Raw genomic sequence first — 20,083 nt, forward strand, 5'->3', positions numbered from 1 at the left:
GGTAAGTTGGGATGCTGAGATGCGGGGCACCTGCTGTCCAACATCTAACATCAGCTAACATCGAGAGTGTCTAAACAGCTATTAAAAATGAACAGTAGGGGATGGAGAGACGGCTTAGCAGTTAAGGCACTTACTTCCTGCAAAGTTGAAGGACCCAGGTTCAATTCCATAGGACCCATGTAAGCCATATGCACAAGTTAGCACATGCGTTTGGGGTTTGTTTGCAGTGGCTAGTGGACCTAGAGTGCCCATTCTCTTTCTCAAATGAATAAAAATAAAAAATGAACAGTATCAAGATCTTGGTTTTATACACTATTTTAATTAAAAGCACTGTTCTGTGCAAATATAGAGATCTTAAGCTATAACATTAAAACAAAATCCATGAGTGTAATAAAGTGGCCTCATAATAGCACTCCCTAGACTGAGCCAGATCTGACAGATCTAGGTTAGGATCATTAAGACACAAGGAGCAAAGACTGTCCAAGACATGATCAGTAATTCCTCTGAAAGTGGACAAAATGGTCACCAAAAAGGGAAACAGCAGAAAACACGTCATAGTGAAAATGCCAGAAGTACAACAGAACTTTCTGAAACTCTATTGATTTTATCTCTGATATATACACATCCTTAAATTGAATTAGTCCAGTATGCCTGCATTTGTTGTAAAATGACAATCTATCAATGTGTAATCTTACTATATACTTTGAACTAAAAGGATTAATTAAATATAGAAAGGAATGAGGAATCTAAAATAAACTATTAGTTCCAAGTCAAATTATGCTACAAGGCTCCTGGAAACAAGAGTGGGCAAGAAGCGCTGGTGCAGGCCAGCCTGCGTTTTGGAGAGAAACTCTTGCATGAAGAGAGCATCTCCTCTGTTACAGACCCACAGATCTACAGAGCCACGCCTACAGCTCACGCTGTCTGAGCACGTGCTGCATGCAGACCCACTTCAGGTCTCCTGCAGAACCATGCATGCAGCACAGCCTGCTCCTTAAAGGAAACCCTGCATAATGCTCTTCCTGAACCTCCACAGACACTCCAAGGCAGCCAGGGCCTGACAGGAGATGCTCACCCTGCTACCAGCTGACAGGCTTTGTGTGGACAGGCGGGACAGACACACTGCGTTACTGCAAATCCCAAAATAATCAGCAACAGTGGCTGCATTTGCAGACAGCGTTATTTGTTGCTTTAAATGAAGTCCCTCGAGGCATCAGGCTGGAATCTACATGTTGACAGCATCTATTTTCAACACCTAAGTAAACAAAAAGAGCTTATGTGTTGAGATTAATCCTCTTTGGACGCAGTGGATAGCACCTTCTCTGGGCACAGTCCGGAGCTTGCTTTCTTTTCAGAACCACATTGGAGCTTTTCTTGGAAGCAGTCTCTGCTGGTGGTGTGGTTTCCACTGTGGTTACAAAGCTCTCAGGCTTGACAGTGGGTTTCCCACCGCAGCCAGAAAAGACTTCTTGGTGGATCCTTTGGAGTTGGATGACAGGCTGCATCTTTAGGACTTGGGAAAATCCATCTCCCTGTTCAATTAATGCAGGCAAAGCCTGGAAAACAAAATACTACTTAATGTTTACTCTCCAACTGAAATGAAATCACAGATGGGACACAACACAGTGGCTCTTGCTGACACCTAGCTTCCTAGGGTCACGGATATTTAACAACCTTTCAAATACCAGTTTAAATTGAAGAATATTAACTAAAAGCCAAGACTAAAAAGATACATGCCATTTCTACAACTGGTAATTACATTGACAGAACAGGAATAGGCATTTTACAGCTATAGGTTTCATTCCGTATTTCAGGATAAGGAGGACATCAGAAACCGGTCTTCAGGAGCAGGGATCACACGTTCTCACTGTAAAGGACTAGAAAGGAAGTCTTTTAGACTCCAAGGGTCTTGCACCTCTATAAGAACTCAACCTCAGCCATGCATAATGGCACATGTCTATAAGTCCAGGAGGCCAAGGCAAGAGAAAGCCATGTTTGAGGCCAGCCTAAAGCAGCGCAGTGAAATTCTCCCCTCCAAAAAAAAAAAAAAAAAAGACAAACGGACTCAACTCCATGTTGTTCATGTTGTAACATGAAAAAAACGAGTAAATGAATGGATATGACTATGTTTCAATAAAGTTTTACTACAAACACAGGAGGTACACAACCCAATGAGAAATACCAGAAATCCCACAGAGGTGGGCCCTCAGCAGATTGGGGGCAGAGAGGAAGGAAATGATGGTACCAACACATATGTCCATACAAAATGTGTATGTGTGTGTGTGTGTGTGTGTGTGTGTGTGTGTGTGTGTATGTGCATGCATGCATGCATGTGTGTGTGTATGTATTTTTTGTTTTGTTTTGTTTTGTTTTTGAGGTAGGGTCTCCCTCTAGCCCAGACTAACCTGGAATTCACTATTTTTTTAAAATTTTTTCATTTATTTTTATTTATTTATTTGAGAGCAACAGACAGAGAGAGAAAGAGGAGATAGAGAGATGATGGGTGTGCCAGGGCCTCCAGCCACTGCAAACGAACTCCAGACGCGTGCACCCCCTTGTGCATCTGGCTAACGTGGGTCCTGGGGAATTGAGCCTCAAACCAGGGTCCTTAGGCTTCATAGGCAAGTGCTTAACCACTAAACCATCTCTCCAGCCCTGGAATTCACTATTTAGCCTCAGAGTGACCTTGAACTCACAGCAGTCCTCCTACCTCTGCCTCACACACGTGCTGGGATTAAAGGTGTGCGCCACCACACCAAACTCAAAGTATATTCTTAACTTAAAAAAGGGGCCTGGAGAGATGGCTTGGCAGTTAAGGTGCTTGCCTGAGAAGAAGGTGGTGTAAACATCTGGAGTTCGTTTGCAGTGGCTGGAGGCGCACACCCACTCTCTTTTTCTATCTCCATCTTTTTCTTTCTCTAATAAATAAAAATTATTTTTAAAGGAGGTGGGTTGGATGTTTTCTAGCCACCCTAGGCTGCCCACTCTGCATTAAGAACACGGTAAGAGCAGTGGAGGGTCACCAGCACACTACAGTCGATAGCCACAAAAGAACATCACAGAACTTAACAGGGGAGATTCTGAAAGGGTTTAAAATAATTTACATATACCAAGAGTCTGTTTTCTTAAGTTTAATAAAAGAAAGTGCATAATATAAGTAAGTGTATCATGACTTTAGACTTTCCAATTGTCGCTGTATAATGTAGTGACTAAGAGTAATTCTGGGACGGGTGTAGCTCGGGGTTACAGTATGTGCTTCACATGTGAGGCCATGAGTTCAATCCCAGGCACAAACACAAAAACAAAGAGCAGGTTCAGCCCTGGTACACGGCTTTAATCCCAGCAAGAGGTCAAGGTAGGAGGATCAATGAGAGTTTGAGGCCAGCCTGAGATTACATAGTGAATTCCAGATCAGCCTGGACTACAATGAGACCCAACATGAAAAAAAGAAAAAGAAGGGAAAAAAGCAGGTTCTAAAGCCATATATCCAGAGTTAAAATCCTGCTTTAGTTATTACTTAGCCTCTTGGTGCCTCAGCTTCTTTATCTATAAAATGTGAAATTAACTATATCTCCCTTATAGGAGAGTATGAGGATTAAATGAGGTAATACAATAGATAAATAGATATATTAAAAATATTTTTTGAGCTGTAGCTATTACCTTCATGGCGTCACTGATTTCCTTAGCTATGGCTTCTCCTCGGCATTTCAAATTTTCCACACGAGAAGCTGCAAAGAAGCCATGAAACAGTATTTTAGATGTCTTATTTTTTTAATCTAAGCCACTGTGAAAGGCATTCATTCAGACACTACCCTCTCCCCTTAGCTTGATCCTTCTTCGAGTGCCTACATTCACCTGCATCAGTGAGGAGAGGAGAGCATGGCGATGTCTCAGCATCAGCTAAGAGGTAAGAATCCACGCAGTCCCAGGACTGTGACTCCCTGGAAGAGGAGCCATGTCCGTTCCCGGGGAGGGGCTGATGGCTCAGCCAGGACAAGCACTTGCCAAGCTAGTACAAGGTTGAAAAGACCTGAGGTGGCCTGAACTGAACCTCCAGCACACACGTAAAAAGTTGGGCATGGTGCCGGCCTGGGATGAGCCAAGGCAGAACTGCTGGGGCTCACTGGTGAGCCGCTTTCCAACCACGGGTCCCCTGTGTTCAGTGAGACTCCATCTCAAGGAGACAAGCAGAAGCGCAATACAGGACACCCAACGTTCTCCTCTGACCTCAACCTACACACACAGCGTGTTTGTAACTGCACGCACACACATGTAGACAACACACACACCCCACCACACATGACAAAAAGTAAAAGCAGTAATTCTCAAGAGCTTTCCTAAAGCTGAAACAAGAAGTAATTACAGGGGGAACACCACGGCTTTCTCACCTTTGAAGAGTTTGGCAAACATGCCAGGGAAAGAATTTCATAGGGCTGGAGACAAGACTTAGTGGCTAAGGCACTTGCCTACGAGCCAAAGAACCCAGGTTTGGCTCTCCAGAGCCCACATAAGCCAAATCAAATGCGCAAGGTGACACATGAACACAAGGTCACACATGCACTCAGGCGGCACACATGTCTGGAGTGGGACTGCAGGGGCTAGAGGCCCTGGCGCACTAAATCTCTCTTCTCATAAATAAATAAAAGAATTTCATAGTCATTTTTCCTTCCTTAGATCCACTTTTAAAAAGTGAGAACATAGCTGGGCATGGTGGTGCACACCTTTAATATCAGCACTCGGGAGGCAGAGGTAGGAGGATCACCATGAGTTCAAGGCCATCCTAAGACTACATAGTGAACTCCAGGTCAGCCTGAGCTAGAGTGAGACCCTACCTGGGGGGGGGGTGAAAAAAGTGAACAGGCCAGGTGTGGTGGCACACACTACTTAATCCTAGCACTTGGGAGGCAGAGGTAGGAGGATCACTGTGAGTTCAAGGCCAGCCTGAGACTACATAGTGGATTCCAGGTCAGCCTGTACTACGGTGAAATCCTACCTCCAAAAATTGAAAAACAAAAAAGTGAGAACAGATTAAGTGTGGTGGCACACGCCTTTAATCCCAGCACTTAGGAGGCAAAAGAAGGAGGATCGCCATGAGTTCAAGGCCACCCTGAGACTACATAGTAAATTCCAGGTTAGTCTGGGCTAGAGCAAGATCCTACCTTGAAAAACAAAAACAAACAAAAAAAAGGGCTATAGAGATGGCTTAGCAGTTAAGGCACTTGCCTGCAAAGCCTAAGGACCCTGGTTCAACTCCTCAGAACCCACATAAGCCAGAGGCACAAGGTCACACATGTGCACAAGGTCTGGAGTTTGAATGCAGTGACTAGAGGTCATGGCAGGCCAATTCTCCCTCTCTGGCTCAGTGGTTGAGGCACATGCCTTCACAATCTACTGCCTGGTCTCGGTTCCCCAGTACCCACATAAAACTGGAGCCACAAGGTGGCATATGTGTCTGGAATTTGTTTGCAGTGGCTAGAGGACCTGGTGTGCCTATTCATTCTTTTTCTCTCTTTGAAAATTAACAAATTAAATATATATATATTTTTTCTTCCTTCTTAGTGGCCAAAGAGGAAACAGACATTATGAGAGAACCAACACCTCAGGTTGTCCTCTGACCTTGACATGAGTGACACACACACACACACACACACACACTATATATATATATATATATATATATACATATACATACATGTATGTATGTATGTATATGTATATATATATATTTTTTTAATTTTTTGGTTTTTGAGCTAGGGTCTCACTCTGGTCCAGGCTGACCTGGAATTAACTGTGTAGTCTCAGGGTGGCCACGAACTCATGGCGGTCCTCCTACCTCTGCCTCTCGAGTGCTGGGATTAAAGGCATGCGCCACCACGCCCAGCCAAATTTTTTTTTCTTTAAAGAAATAGCAAAAGCAATAGATACAAGTTTTCAAAGGAGAAATGTAACAGCAAATTACTGAATGCTCTCAGAAAAGGGCTCTCAACCTTGGGGTATTATCAGACTTTAGTGGCAAGTAGTGACACCTATGAACCCTTCTCAGAATATTCTTTATGTGCTTATTTTATTTTTTGAGGTAGGGTCTTGTGCTAGCCCAGGCTGACCTAGAATTCACTATGTAGTCTCAGACTGACCTTAAACTCACTGTGATCCTCCTACCTCGGCCTCCCAAGTGCTGAGATTAAAGGTGTGCGCCACCACATCCAGCAATGTGTGTACTTTTTAACTGATGCAAAAAGCTTTGAGCAGTGAAATACACAGGTCTTAAGTTGAACCACCTTTGATAAATGCAAACCAAGACACAGGCCATTACCATCACCTGAGATAGTTCTCTCATCTTACTTTCCCAGTCAATATTCTCTGTAAGAAGTAACCTCTCATCTGATTTCTATCACTACATATTAGATTTTTTCATGTTTATATACTTATTTGAGAAACAGAGAGACAGAGAGAGAGAGAGAGGGAATGAGAGAATGGGCATGCCAGGGCCTCTAGCCACTACAAGCAAACTCCAAATGCTATGAGCCACTATTGCATCTGGCTTACATGGGTACTGGGCAATCAAACCTGGGTCCTTAGGTTTCAAAGGCAAATGCCTTAAACTCTAAAGCCATTTCTCCAGCCCTACACATTAGTTTTGTTTATTCTAGAATTTAATTTAAGAATGTTTCTTAGCTAGGCATGGTGGTGCACATTTCTAATCCCAGTACTTGGGAGGCTGAGGTAGGAAGATTGCTATGAATTCAAGGCCAGCCTGAGGCTGCATAGTGAATTGCAGGTCAGCCTGGGCTACAGCAACACCCTACCTTGAAAAATCAAAAGAAAAAAAAGAATGTTTTTAAATGTAAATTTTAATTATAATCATTTGAAAATTAAATAGATTACACATTTTCTCATTATCATGTTTTAGTTAAAAATAGAATTTTCTATTCTATGACAAATTTCAAATAGTTATATTTATTTGATTTAGAACGTTATTATCAGGCCGGAGATGTGGCTCAGCAGTAGAAAGCATGCTTAGCATATATGAGGCCCTGTGTCCAATCCCCAGTACTGAAAAACAAATTAATTAAATACACAAAGGGGAGTCAGGGGCTAGAGCTGCAGCTCATTTTGAGTACACATATGGTTTGTCTTTGGTCTCTGAGTCCTTCACGATCTCCTCATCCTCTCTGGTCTTTGATTTGACCCCGTGTGGGCGTGTGCCTCTGTGACGGCCATTCTGTCTCTCCTCTCCCCTGGCAGCCTTCCTTCTTAGTGGCCAAGAGGAGACAGACCTCATCTCAAACAAGGTGGAAGGAGAGGACCAACACCTCAGGTTGTCCTCTGACTTTGACATGAGTGCCACACACACACAATCATTTGAAACACCAAACTGGCTGTAAACTACTGTTATAAATTTAAGATATTTAATTATAATCTACAGGGAAACTACTAACTAAAACTTATTCAGAAAACAAAGAAGTGGTAAAATACAAAAAGACTGATTAAACAAACAATAACAAAAAAGCAGAAATGAAGGGAATGAGGAACAAAAAAGGGATCACACAGCAGATTCTGCAAGGGAAGAAAGTTCTTCCTCATCAGTTATTTTAAATATAAATGAGTTAAACTTTGCCTGACAAGTGTGAGACCCTAAATTTGAATCCTAGGGTCTTAAAAAAAATGTTACAAGATACTAGAGGGCCAACCCACCCAGAAGATCCAACAATTATAAACATTTACACCAAACCAAAACACGCAGTATAAAGTTGACAAAACTGGTGTTTCAGTAACACTTGAGGACTTCAACACCCCACTTGCCATACAGAATAGATCAGCTAGACAGCACATCAGGAAAGAAACGGAGGGCTTGATGACCTCACAAAACAGCTGTGCCTGACAGGCGCACAGAGCACGGGCCGGCAGCACAGCACCGGTGAACGCTCAGTTCTTCCCAGGTGCCTGAAGCTCGAGCACTCTATGCTGAATGAAGGAAGCCAGGCACAAAGGGCGCACACTCCCGAATCCCACGCACATCAGAAAGCAGACAGATGGTGGTCGCCAGGGCCTGGGAAGGGTATGGAGCATCCTTTCTGGATGACAACCCTGTCCAGGCACTAGCTGGACAGCGAACATTCTGGAGGCACTGTATCAGGGGACAGTCCCCTTTAACGTGGGCAATGTGACAAATGTGATGCATGCTTTACCAGCACACACATCAGTCCACGTGTGCACCAGCCGGCCTCCTGCTGCAGCCCTTTCCCCTCTGCATTGGGGTGCTCTTCGTGACTAGTAATTCAGCCAAGTAACAGCTTTCACTTGCAAGACTGGGTTAATAAACAGACTACCACTTCTGTCCTGGGAGTTCTCACTCCCCCTCACATGCTCTGGGAGGAGTAAGTTGGCAGGCAACAAGAAATTTACAGGCACTTGGTGAGGAGCTATAACTTTGATACCCGGCTGGCAACCTCAGAAGTCACAAAAGATAACAAATACCTATTATTTTCAGCTGCTAAATCTGTGACTTGGGGTGTGGGTGGGTTTTGCTCTAGCCCAGGTTGACCTGGAATTCACTAGGTCATCTCAGGCTGGTTTTGAACGCACAGCAATCCTCCTACCTCTGCTGGGATTAAAGGCATGCTCTACCATGCCTGGCTCTAAGATACTAAGTTTGGAGATAATTTGTTAGGTAGAAATAGGTATCGACAAGTGAACAATGTTTTCAAATTAACATACCTAAACCTAATCTAGGTGTGGTCAGGATCTAGAATGTTCTCCAAAGACTAATGTGTTTAATGCTAGGCCATCAGGGAGGAAGTAGAGCCTTTAAAAAGAAGGGCCTATTGGGAGTCCTCTGATCTCTGGGGCTTTGCCCTTGGACAGTGGTGGCCCCTAGCTCCTTCCTTCACCTTGAAACTCATGGTTGGGCTCTTTTTCATTTGTTGCACGCACGTGTAAGCTGTAGTTAGGTTCTAGGCTTCATCATCACAGACAGCCTTCCACACTGGAATGTGTGATCTGATATTTAAAGTTGGGATGGTTATTTAACACGTTCAGCATTCCTGGTTGACTAGAAAGTATCTGCTGCTACTGCTTCACTTCCCTGCAAACAGCCTCTAACTTTTTCAGAAGGGCCACTAGAGGGCAGTATGGAGTCCAGTGGACGCATTTCTCTTTCAGAACTTCCCTGGGAACCAGAACTCATTTTCTTTTCTTGGGATCTCTTGGTGAGCACAGAGCCTGACACAGCATGTGCTCAACAGCTGAGGCTCAGCAAGGCTATGGTAGCTGGTGCCTCTTTCAAGGGTGAAGTGGATCCACAAGAGAAGTTGGTTCCTTAAGGTGGGTTTGGTGACAGATGGGCGGGGAAGTGTAGGATAGGAGGTGGGTGGCAGAAGATATGCTACAACAAATGGAGGGGATTAATCGAGAAGCAGGAAAAACTGGAACCAGGAGATATGACCCACTCAAGGGGGAAGGTGAAGGAAATCTCCAGGATACTGATGAAAGGCGCAGACAGGAAGAAAGCAGAGGCCATGCCAGTCAAGACCTGGACAGGAAGGCAGAAGGCTCCCAGAAAGGAGTTGAAAATGCATTTGATAGCATTTTTGAGGAATTTTAAAGTTCTGGAAAAGAATCAGTGACAGCCACAACAGAAAACAAATAGGAAAATAAAGCAATTGTCATTCCTGAAGGGGCAGAGAGCTGTCAAGAAAGGATGTCTTCATGGTAATGACTGCCTGACTCAGACTGAAGCACCACATATGCAGTCATAACAAGGTAAGTCCCAAATACTAGAGGCTTCTGCAAGACTGAGAGATCAAGAGAGAAGTGGGTGAGTGCAGTGAGTCTTTGGGAGGTGCGTGAGCAGAGGGGAAAGTACACGACTCTTCTCTACTTGTTTCCATATTACATTCATACCCAACCAATCTTACGCACCATTAGTAACTCTAAACAAGCATCTTTCATTGGCATCCTTTATAGACAGCCCAAGAAAGGAACCCATCTCTCAACAGTCAGAAGTCACATCGTCTAGAATCCAAAGTGTGAGCTATGCTAAACTCATATCTAGCTTTCTAAAATACCACTTTGCCAGGAATTATATGACCCTCCTAAGAATATACGGTAACAAATGGCCAGATATTAGCTCCATCATAGTAAGTCTCTAGAAATAAAACTTATAGCCATTAAAGAATTGAAAATAGAACAATTCAGCCAGGTGTAGTGGCGCACGCCTTTAATCCCAGGACTCGGGAGGCAGAGGTAGGAGGATTGCAGTGAGTTCGAGGCCACTCTGAGACTCCATAGTGAGTTCCAGGTCAGCCTGGGCTAGGGTGAGACCCTACCTCGAAAAACAAAAAAAAAAAAAAAAGAAAGAAAGAAAATAGAACAATTCTAGAGCTGTATTTTAACAATCTACAATTCCCCCTTCTCATTTAAAATTGAGTCCTCTGCATTGAAACAATTTCAGGACTATTACCAAAGAAGTACTATTTAAAAATGGGAAAAACACAAAATAACTAAAAGCTAGGTGAGGCGTCATGCCTGTACGCTCAGCTCTCAGGTGGCAAAAGCAAGAGGGTCACAAGCTCCAGGCCAGCCTGGGCTGCGCAACGAGACCCTGTCTCAAAAATAAAGCACAAACGAAACTCACTAAATCACACCCCCCAGGCCACTGCAAAAGAGGTGACGGAAATAAAAATTAAAAAAAAAGAGGTGACGGAAAGAATGTAAGAGAGTACTCTGCAACACTGTCTTCCAGACATAAAGAAAGTGGCCATGCAATCAAAAAAATGGGCTATGGAACTAAATAGAGCATTCTCAAAGGAAGAAATATGAATGGCATATAAGCATCTAAAAAATGTTCTACGTCACTAGCCATCAGGGAAATGCAGATTAAAAAGAACTACATTGAGATTCCATCTCAATCCTGTCAGGTTGGCCACCATCATGAAAACAAATGATCATAAATGTTGGCGGGGATGTGGGAAAAGAGGAACCCTTCTGCACTGCTGGTGGGAATGCAATCTGGTCCAGCCATTGTGGAAAACAGTGTGGAGGTTCCTAAAACAGCTAAAGATTGATCTACCTATGACCCAGCTTATAAGCACTCCTAGGCATATATCCTAAGGACTCATCTCATTTCCTTAGAAGTACGTGCTCAACCATGTTTATTGCTGCTCAATTTATAATAGCTGGGAAATGGAACCAGCCTAGATGTCCCTCAACTGATGAGTGGATAATGAAGATGTGGCACATTTATACAATGGAGTTCTACTCAGCGGTAAAGAAAAATGAAGTTATGAAATTTGCAGAAAAATGGATGGACCTGGAAAGGATTATACTAAGTGAGGTAACCCAGGCCCAGAAAGCCAAGCGCCACATGCTCTCTCTCATATGTGGATACTAGCTACAGATGATTGGGCTTCTGCGTGAGAATGAAAATACTTAGTAGCAGAGGCCAGTAAGTAAGTTAAAAAGGAGACATAAAGGGAAGAGAAAGGAAGGGAGGAGGGTACTTAAAAGGTTGATATTGTATATATGTAAGTACTATGATTGTGATGGGGAGGTAACATGAGGGAGAATGGAATTTCAAAGGGAAAATGGGGGGGGAGGGAGGGAATTACCATGGGATTTTTCTTATAATCATGGAAAATGCTAATAAAAATTAAAAAAAAAAAAAAGAAAGTGGCCATGGCATTCAGGACCTCATGGTGACTGACACTATCTACACAAAGCCTGCATAGTAAGAGGGCACAAAAGAGTAAGGTAAATAAATTAGTGTTCAAGGATAGCCTGGGACTATACAGCGAGTTCTAAGTCAGCCTGGGCTGGAGTGAAACTCTACCTTGAAAAAAAAAAAAAAGAAATAGACAAGATACTAGTTGGAAAGAAGGGTTCAGTGGAAGGGGTAGAGGAGTGAGGACAGAGGAGGATGGGGGAAGGAGATTGGAGGTTATGATTAGGTATATTATGTGTATGTACAGAGGTTGTCAATAAAAAGTTAACAGGTGTTGGAGAGATGGTTCAGTGGTTAAAGGTGCTTGCCTGCAAAGCTGGATGACATGGGTTCAATTCCCCAGATGCCATGTGCTGTATGTATCTGGAGTCTGAATGAACTGGTAGGAGGCCCTGGTGCACCCATACTCGCACTCTCTGTCTGCTTCTTTCTCTCTTTCAAAATTAATTAATTAATTAATTAAACAAATAAAGTTAATGGGAGACGCCTGAAGTTAAAAAAGTAAAGAATATGCAAGCAACACCCCCACTAAATGTTTGATGTTGTTTATTCATACATCAAAATCATTTTCCAACATTAAAACCTGCTATCTATCTATCTGTCTGTCTGTCTACCAATCAACCAACTTTTCCTTCTCTCACTCTACACTCTTTAGTTTGCCATGTTTTCTGATGGAAAGTGCATGTACATACTCCTGATACTTGAGTATCTGGCTGAAGAACGTCTCGTGGCTGGCCCAGGCCTTGTGGAGATGGGACAGGCTCCCTACCAAGCAGCCTGGACAGGAGTGGCTGCATGGGACTACTACTGACCCGTGTCTCCATAACAATCCTTAAGGACACAGGCTATTTTCCATAAAACCCCATTCAAACATCATACAGAATTAATGTGTACCTGATATGGCTTTTTTCAAATTTTTTCACTATATTTATTATCTCAGTTATATTCCAAGCTAAAACAGGTGTTACAGAGTATCCTAAAACTTGCTCACTTATAATACCATTTACACTTTCTTAAGAAGAAATTTTATTCCAAATTTCAAAGCTCAAACTTACACATGAACCTTGAAACATGACTATCTGTAAGTGAGTAGCTATTTGGTAACCTTGCAGCTTAAATAAGATAGCATTATTAGAAAAGAGGAAATGCCTGTAAATCTCTTTTATGGGGTCAGCATAGAACTCACAGTACCAATTAAATCTACTGCAGAAAACTCAAAACAGCTGAATCTCATCAATTAACTCCAAGTACTTTTTATTTTTTTGTTGTTCATTTTTATTTATTTATTTGAGAGTGACAGCGAGAGGAAGAGGCAGGTAGAGAAAGAGAAAATGGGCGTGCCAGGGCCTCCAGCCACTGCAAACGAATTCCAGATGCATGTGCCCCCCCCGTGCATCTGGCTAACGTGGGTCCTGGGGAATCAAGCCTCGAACTGGGGTCCTTAGGCTTCACAGGCAAGCGCTTAACCACTAAGCCATCTCTCCAGCCCCCCAGTACTTTTTAAAAAGAAGATAATAGAAATTAAAATTTAAAAAAAAGAAGATAATAGGAAAGTAATTTACTCAGCACAATAAAAGTTTGTTATTGACAAGTGAAAACTACATCTTAATTGGTAGAAAGCTAAGCAGTAGAAAGTCACAAAGACATTAAGAAAATAGTTTGCTCTTAAAAATGTGGAGGTTAGGCACTGCTGAGCATACAGTCTTCCCGAGTCACTTGCTTTCTAAAACACAGGGAAATGAAAAAGTGGAAATGAGAGGTTGGGTAATCAGCCTAGTTCGCTTTCAGGTCACTGCAGCGACTAAACCAGGAAGCACCAACTTTCACAGCTTGCGCAAACTCAGAGGAAATTCAGCACAAGGCATCAGTGAGCTTTCCCTTCCTGCCTCCGTGCACTCACTCCACGAGCACAAACAAGGAGGCACGCACAGCTCTCATGTCCGGCTGCCCTGGTTTCTGAACAGGTATAACTGAGGCCACGAATTAGAGCCAAAACCGGGCAACAGTCCTGGTGAAGAAGAAATACACCCTTGGCAGCACCTTTTTCTTTTTCTGCTCAGCTCCACCCACCTGCCTCGCCCTGCCCCCACCTGCTGTGGCCCACCTTCCGCTCTCCCTCAGTTCTTCTAAGTTCCTTCCTATTAGTACCAGAGAAAAGGTATGCCTATCACCCAAACACAGTGTCACAGGCCTGATGGTACTCAATTATTTTGTTATTTCTTCTCCCACTAAAATGCAAACTCCACAGAGCAACAACTTTGTGCTGTACCATAACAACCTCCAACTCTGAGACAGGTCAGACGGCCAGCAGACCTTCAGTAAGTCTCCCCGAGAACTGGGCGGGAGCTGGGCACACAGCTCAGAAGCACAGCCCCTGCTCAGCATGCATGAGGCCCCAGGTTCACTCCCCTGTAATGGAGGGGTGGGTGGGTAAGAGCAGCAGAGGTGGGCTGGGCAGGAAGCAGCCTGGACTGTTTTCAAGACAAAGTCTGCGGAGTCGCTGGTAGACAGAGGACAGGTATCAGCCATGGGTCACACTGATCACTGGCCACAGCATGAAAAACTGGCTATGGGGGCGGGGAGGAGCTGTGCTTTAAATTGTTTCTTTTGCTTCTTAATATTGCTGAAATATATATGTGGTAAGTTATATCATTACTCAAAGTCATTTATAGCATGAAAAATCAGAAAGTGTATCTCAAGCATCAACTAGCTGAATCAACAGCCAATCAGCTATCCATAGTGTGGTAAAACTGCAGTTTGTTCGCAGCAGCTGGAGGCCCTGGCGTGCCCAATCTCTCTCTCTCAAATAAATTAATAAATATTTTTTTAAATTTTAAGAAAAAGAACAAAACCATTCAGGGATACATTTAACAAAACAGATACTAAAAACTAGAAAACATAAGTTAAAAAAAAACTAAAAAAAGGGTTAGAGAGAAGGCTTGGTGGTAAAGGCACTTGCCTGTGAAGCCTAAGGACCCATGTTCTACTCTCTAGATCCTACATTAGCCAGATGTACAAAGGGGAGGCAAAGTGCAAGGTCACACACACGAGGTGGCACACTCGTCTGGAGTTCGATTTCAGTGGCTGAGGCCCTGGCACACCAATTCTCTCTCTTTCTCCCTCTCTATCAAAAAAAAAATTAAAACCTAAATATATGTTAAGAAATTTATTGCTTATAGATCAGAAGTAATATTAAGAACACTGGGGCTGGAGAAATTGCTCAATGGTTAAGACACTTACCTGCAAAACCTAACAACCCAGGTTCAATGCCCCAGTAGTCACGAAAAACCAGATGCACAAAGGGACACATGCATCTGGAGTTTATTTATAGTGGCTGAAGGCCCTAGTAGACCCATTTTTATCTCAGCCTCTCTTTTCCCTCTCTCTTTCTCTCTTTCCCTGCTTGCAAATAAATATGTTTAAAATAGAAAGCAGGGCTGGAGAGATGGCTTAGCAGTTAAGACATTTGTCTGCAAAGCTAAAGGACTTTGGTTCGATTCCCCAGGACCCATGTTAGCCAGATGCACAGGGTGGCACATGCGCCTGAGTTCATCTGCAGTGACTAGAGGCTCTAGCATGCCCATTCTCTCTCTCTCTCTCTCTCTCTCTCTCTCTCTCTCTCAAATAAGTAAATAAAAATTAAATAAAATATTTTTAAAAGTAAAAAAGAAAGCAGCACTCCCTAATTGATGCATAATTTCATCAGAATTCCTAACAAAACCCCAGGGAACATCTTTGCACAAATTAACTGATACACTGTGCTGGGGAGATGCTCATTGGTGGAGTGCTTGCCTTGGAAACAGGACCTGTATTCAACCCCCACAACCCACACAAAAATGTCAGGCATGTGGTGGTACACACCTGTAATCCCAAGGCAGAGATGAGAAGATCCCTGGGGCTCAATGGCCAGTCACTCTAGCCTAATTGGCAAGTTCCAGACCAATTAGAGGCTCTGCCTCAAAAAAATGTGGATGGCATTCCTAAGGAACAACCTGGCCTCCACACACTTGTACACACATGTACTTGCTCCTCCACTAATACACACAGAACACAGAGACTGGGGAGATGGCTCAGTGGGTAAAGAACTTTCTACATGAGCCTGATGACCCAAGTTCAGATCCTCAGAACCCATGTAAAGCCAGATACATAGTGTGAGTGTCTGTAATCACACAGTTTACCTATGGGGAGAAGGGAGGTAGACACAGGAAAATCTCCATGACATCTGAGAGCTAGCTAGCCTGGCAAACACAGCTGTGAACAAGAGACCCTGCTTCAAAATAATGTGGAAGGAACCAAGCATGGTGGCGCACACCTTTAATCTCAGCATTTGGGAGGCAGAGGTAGGAGGATCACTGTGAGTTTTAGGCCATTCTGAGATTACATAGTGAATTCCAGGTCAGCCTGGACTAGAGTGAAACCCTACCCCACTAAATAAATAAATAAATAAATAAATAAATAAATAAATAAATAAATAAATAAAGTGGGCGGTAAGGACTAACACTTGAGGTTGTCCTCTGATTTCCACTACGTGCCATGACATGTGCACCCTTGTTTATACATACACACACACACAATTTCAAAATAAAGTAAATGGCAAGCTGACACTAAAATTTACAAGAAAAATTAACAGACTTATTAGATCTAACACAATCCTGAAAGAGAAGGCCACCAATGGAAGACTTATACAAAACTTACCAGTGTTGTATGATAGCCTGCCACTGGCCTGTTATATGACAGCATGACACTGATCTATGTTATACAACAGCCTGCCGTTGGCCTAAGGAAACATGTATGATCACTGAACTAGAAATAAACCTTCATGTGACAGTTAATTCAGCTTTTGGTTTTGTCTCCCTCCTCTCCTCCCTCCTTGCCCCCCTCCCCCTCCAAATGATTTTTAACAAAGATTCCAGCACCATTCAATACTCAATCAGAAAGGAAGTCTTTCAACAAATGGTGCTAAAATAACCAGATACACATATACAGAAGAAGAAAACTGAACTCTCATTTCCTACCATATACAAAAAACTAAGTCCAGATGGATCAAAGACCTAAGCTTTAAACTTCTAAGAGAAATGTAAATGCCCTTATATTAGATGGTGATTTCTAAGCCACAACACAAAAATCAAAGAGGGAAATATATTAACTGGACTTTGTCAAAATTGTAAACTTTGTGATTCAAAGATTATCAATATTAGGATGGGACAAAATATAAATCATACCCGTCAAGGGTCTAGTTTCCAGACTTACAATGAACCATTACAACTCAACAATAAAAAACCCAAACAAGCCAGGCATGGTGGCATATGCCGTTAATCTCAGCAGAGGATTGCTGTGAGTTAGGAAGATCACTGTGAGTTCGAGGCCAGCCTGGTACTACAGAGTGAGTTCCAGGTCAGCTTGGGCTAGGGTTGAAACCCTACCTCAGAAAAAAACAAAATAAATCAAGTAAGAAAAAGACAAATAAAAAAAAGGCTCAAGAACTAAAATAAATATGTCTCTGGAGAAGGTACACAAATGGCAACCAGCAGTTGGGGGTGTAGCTCAGGGGGAGAGAGCTTGTCTAGCATTTACAGGCTCTGGGCTGATGGGTTCCCAGCCACACACACACACACACACACACACACATACCACATAAAAAAACCCCAAGAAACACATAAAAGGATTCTCAACACCATTAGTCATCAGAGAAACACAACTTATAATCAGAGTAAGACCATGTTATACCTACTAGGATTCCTACAGTAAAAAAGACAGACACTAATATGAGTTAATGAGCAAGTGGAGAAGTGAAGCCGTCACAGCTGGTAAGAATGTAAAGTGATACAGCCTCTTTGGAAAAGTCTGGTATTTCCTCAAGAAGCTAAATATAGTTAATAGAGTTACCATATGACCTAGCAATCCCATTTGTAGATAGACAGCCAGACATTCATATATACATACGTACATGCAAACATAATCTATTTACAAAAGAATTGAAAACATGTTCACATGATAACTTATACCTGGATGTTTCATAGCAGCTTCATGCATAACAGCAAAAGTACATAAACTACAAAAAGTCCATATACAAATGAATAAAAATCAATGAAGTACTTAGCAGTGGGAAGAAATGAAGGGCTTGCACAGGCTACGACATGAACTAGAAACATACTAACTGAAAGGACACCACCATGAAGGGCCACATGCTGCATGAAATGCCTGAACAGTTAACTTTATAGAGACAGGCAGAAAGTGGGTTAATGAGGCAAGGGGAGAGAGAGATGAGGTGAGATACTATGTAGAATATGAAGGTTTTTTGGAAAGGTAAAGAAAATGTTTTAAAATTGATTGTGGTAAAGGTTGCATAATTGTGAATAAAAGAAAAGCTAAAGAATTGTACACTTTTTATTTTTAGCTTTTTGGAAACAGGGTCTCACTATGTAGTTCAGACTGGCCTGAAATTATATGTGTAACCCCAGCAGAAGGGTGAGCTGTATGGCATCATCTATTTATAAAAAGAACAAAGACAATGGGCACAATATATTCAATATGATGAAAGTAAATAAACTCTAAATGCAAAGATGAAATGGGTTGAAACAGTTGTGAGCTGACCACTCACAACTTAAAATACTGAAGAAATCCTTGAGCAAGAAGAGAAGCAAGCTCCCACCGCCCCACCCCACGCCGCGCCTTGCTGCCACTGCTGGAAAGCAGGTGTACGCCGAGCCGCTGCTGCGAGTCCTGGCCCAGGCTTCTCGGGTGTGCTCATGAAGCCGCTGGCCACATTCTTCCTCCGTGGTGCAGGCGGGCAAAGGGACCCAGTGCATAAGCATGGTGGAGAAATATGGCTACACACACCTCTGCAGGAGAGCTTCCTTGTGATGAGAGGAAAAACCCAGATTCACAGTATGGTGAGCTGACTGAGAAGTACAATAAAGAAGGAAAGATTGTGCCAGTTGAGATAACCATCAGCTTATTAAAAAGGAAAATGGATCAATGGCAGCCAATGCTCAGAAAAGTAAATTCTTGGCTGATGGGTTTCCAAGAAATCAAGACAGTCTTCAAGGTTGGAACAAGACTATGGATGGGAAGGCAGATGTATCTTTCATTTTGTTTTTTGACTGCAATAATGAGATCTGTATTGAATGAGTTCTTGAGCAGGGAAAGAGTAGTGGGAGAAGCGATGACAAGAGAAAGAGCTTGGAAAGGAGAATTCAAACTTACCTTCAGCCAACACAACCTACTATTGACTTATATGAAGAGATGGGGAAAGTCAAGAAAATAGATGCTTCTAAGTCTGTTGATGAAGTTGTGAAGATTTCTGACAAAGAAGGATAACCCCATGCTGCTATCACAACCCTCCCCCCTTTTTGCTGCTTTTCTGAGGTAGGGTCTCACTCCTCTTCAGTCTGGAATTGACTGTGTAGCCTCAGGGTGGCCTTGAACTCACAGCAATCCTCCTACCTCTGCCTCCTGAGTGCTAGGATTAAAGGCATGTGCCACCACACCTGGCACAACCCCCTTTTAAGGCAGTTTTAATCTTTCAAAATTATATCTCAATTAATGACTAGAAAATACACAGTCAGACAAATTACATTAATTTTTTTTTTTTTTTTTTTTGGCCATGAGCATAGATGGTGAGTTCAGGTTTCATTTCATTTAGTTACACAAGACTAAGAAGGTATCAGCTAGTTCTTCATTTTCATTTCCAAGATCCTCCCTTTTATAGTTTGTGCCTTCTGTGAGTGAAAATTTTTAGAATGCATGTATATTCTTTTTAGTAATTATAACATGTTAGGATTAAAGATTTCCACTTGGGGCAGGTATGGTGGTGCATGTCTTTAATCCCAGCACTGAGGCAGAGGTAGGAGGATCGCTGTGAGTTCAAGGCCACCCTGAGACTACATAATGAATTCCAGGTCAGCCTGGGCTAGAGTGAGACCCTACCTCAAAAAAAAAAAAGAAAAAGAAAAAAAAAAGATTTCCACTTTTTCTTTTTGCTACAGATTTTAAATTTCCAACCTATTGAGTGAATTTGTGGACCAAATTTAAAAGAGCTTTTTGTGTAGTCAATTCCTACACAAGGTGTTTAGTAAACACACTTATAAAGTAGATTCCTAGGAATGAATTAGTATTTATCAAATAACTGACCATTTCCTGTAGGAAGAGGAAAACACAGATTTTGATATATTACAGCTTGTGAAAAGTTATCTGAAAGTTGTATGCAAGTCTGTTTCCAAGGTTTGAGCTGGAGCTGGGGGGGGGGGGCGGTTCAGAACCTGGCAGAATTATCTGCATTCCTCTGACAGAATCTGGGGCCAGGAGCACATTTATGTTGTTTCCTGAGCTCTGTACACAGTGCTCTTCATTGTTAACTGA

General features: G+C 42.5%; 1 protein-coding gene and 1 pseudogene across 1 annotated transcript in view; one reads left to right on the forward strand and one right to left on the reverse strand.

The window, feature by feature from the left end:
- Window positions 1-299: 299 nt before the first annotated feature.
- Window positions 300-20,083, reverse strand: part of Nsl1 (NSL1 component of MIS12 kinetochore complex) — a 35,196-nt gene continuing 15,412 nt past the window's right edge. The window contains exons 5-6 of the mRNA XM_004671285.2: window positions 3,661-3,728; window positions 300-1,556 (exon numbers count right to left, since the gene is read on the reverse strand). Of these exons, the coding sequence (XP_004671342.1) occupies window positions 1,275-1,556; window positions 3,661-3,728 (350 nt within the window). The 3' untranslated portion in view covers window positions 300-1,274. The remainder of the gene's footprint in view (window positions 1,557-3,660; window positions 3,729-20,083) is intronic.
- LOC105944967 lies at window positions 3,880-19,042 on the forward strand (annotated as a pseudogene).

The sequence above is a fragment of the Jaculus jaculus genome, chromosome 1 (genome assembly GCF_020740685.1).
Source record: "Jaculus jaculus isolate mJacJac1 chromosome 1, mJacJac1.mat.Y.cur, whole genome shotgun sequence".
Classification (NCBI taxonomy): domain Eukaryota; kingdom Metazoa; phylum Chordata; class Mammalia; order Rodentia; family Dipodidae; genus Jaculus; species Jaculus jaculus.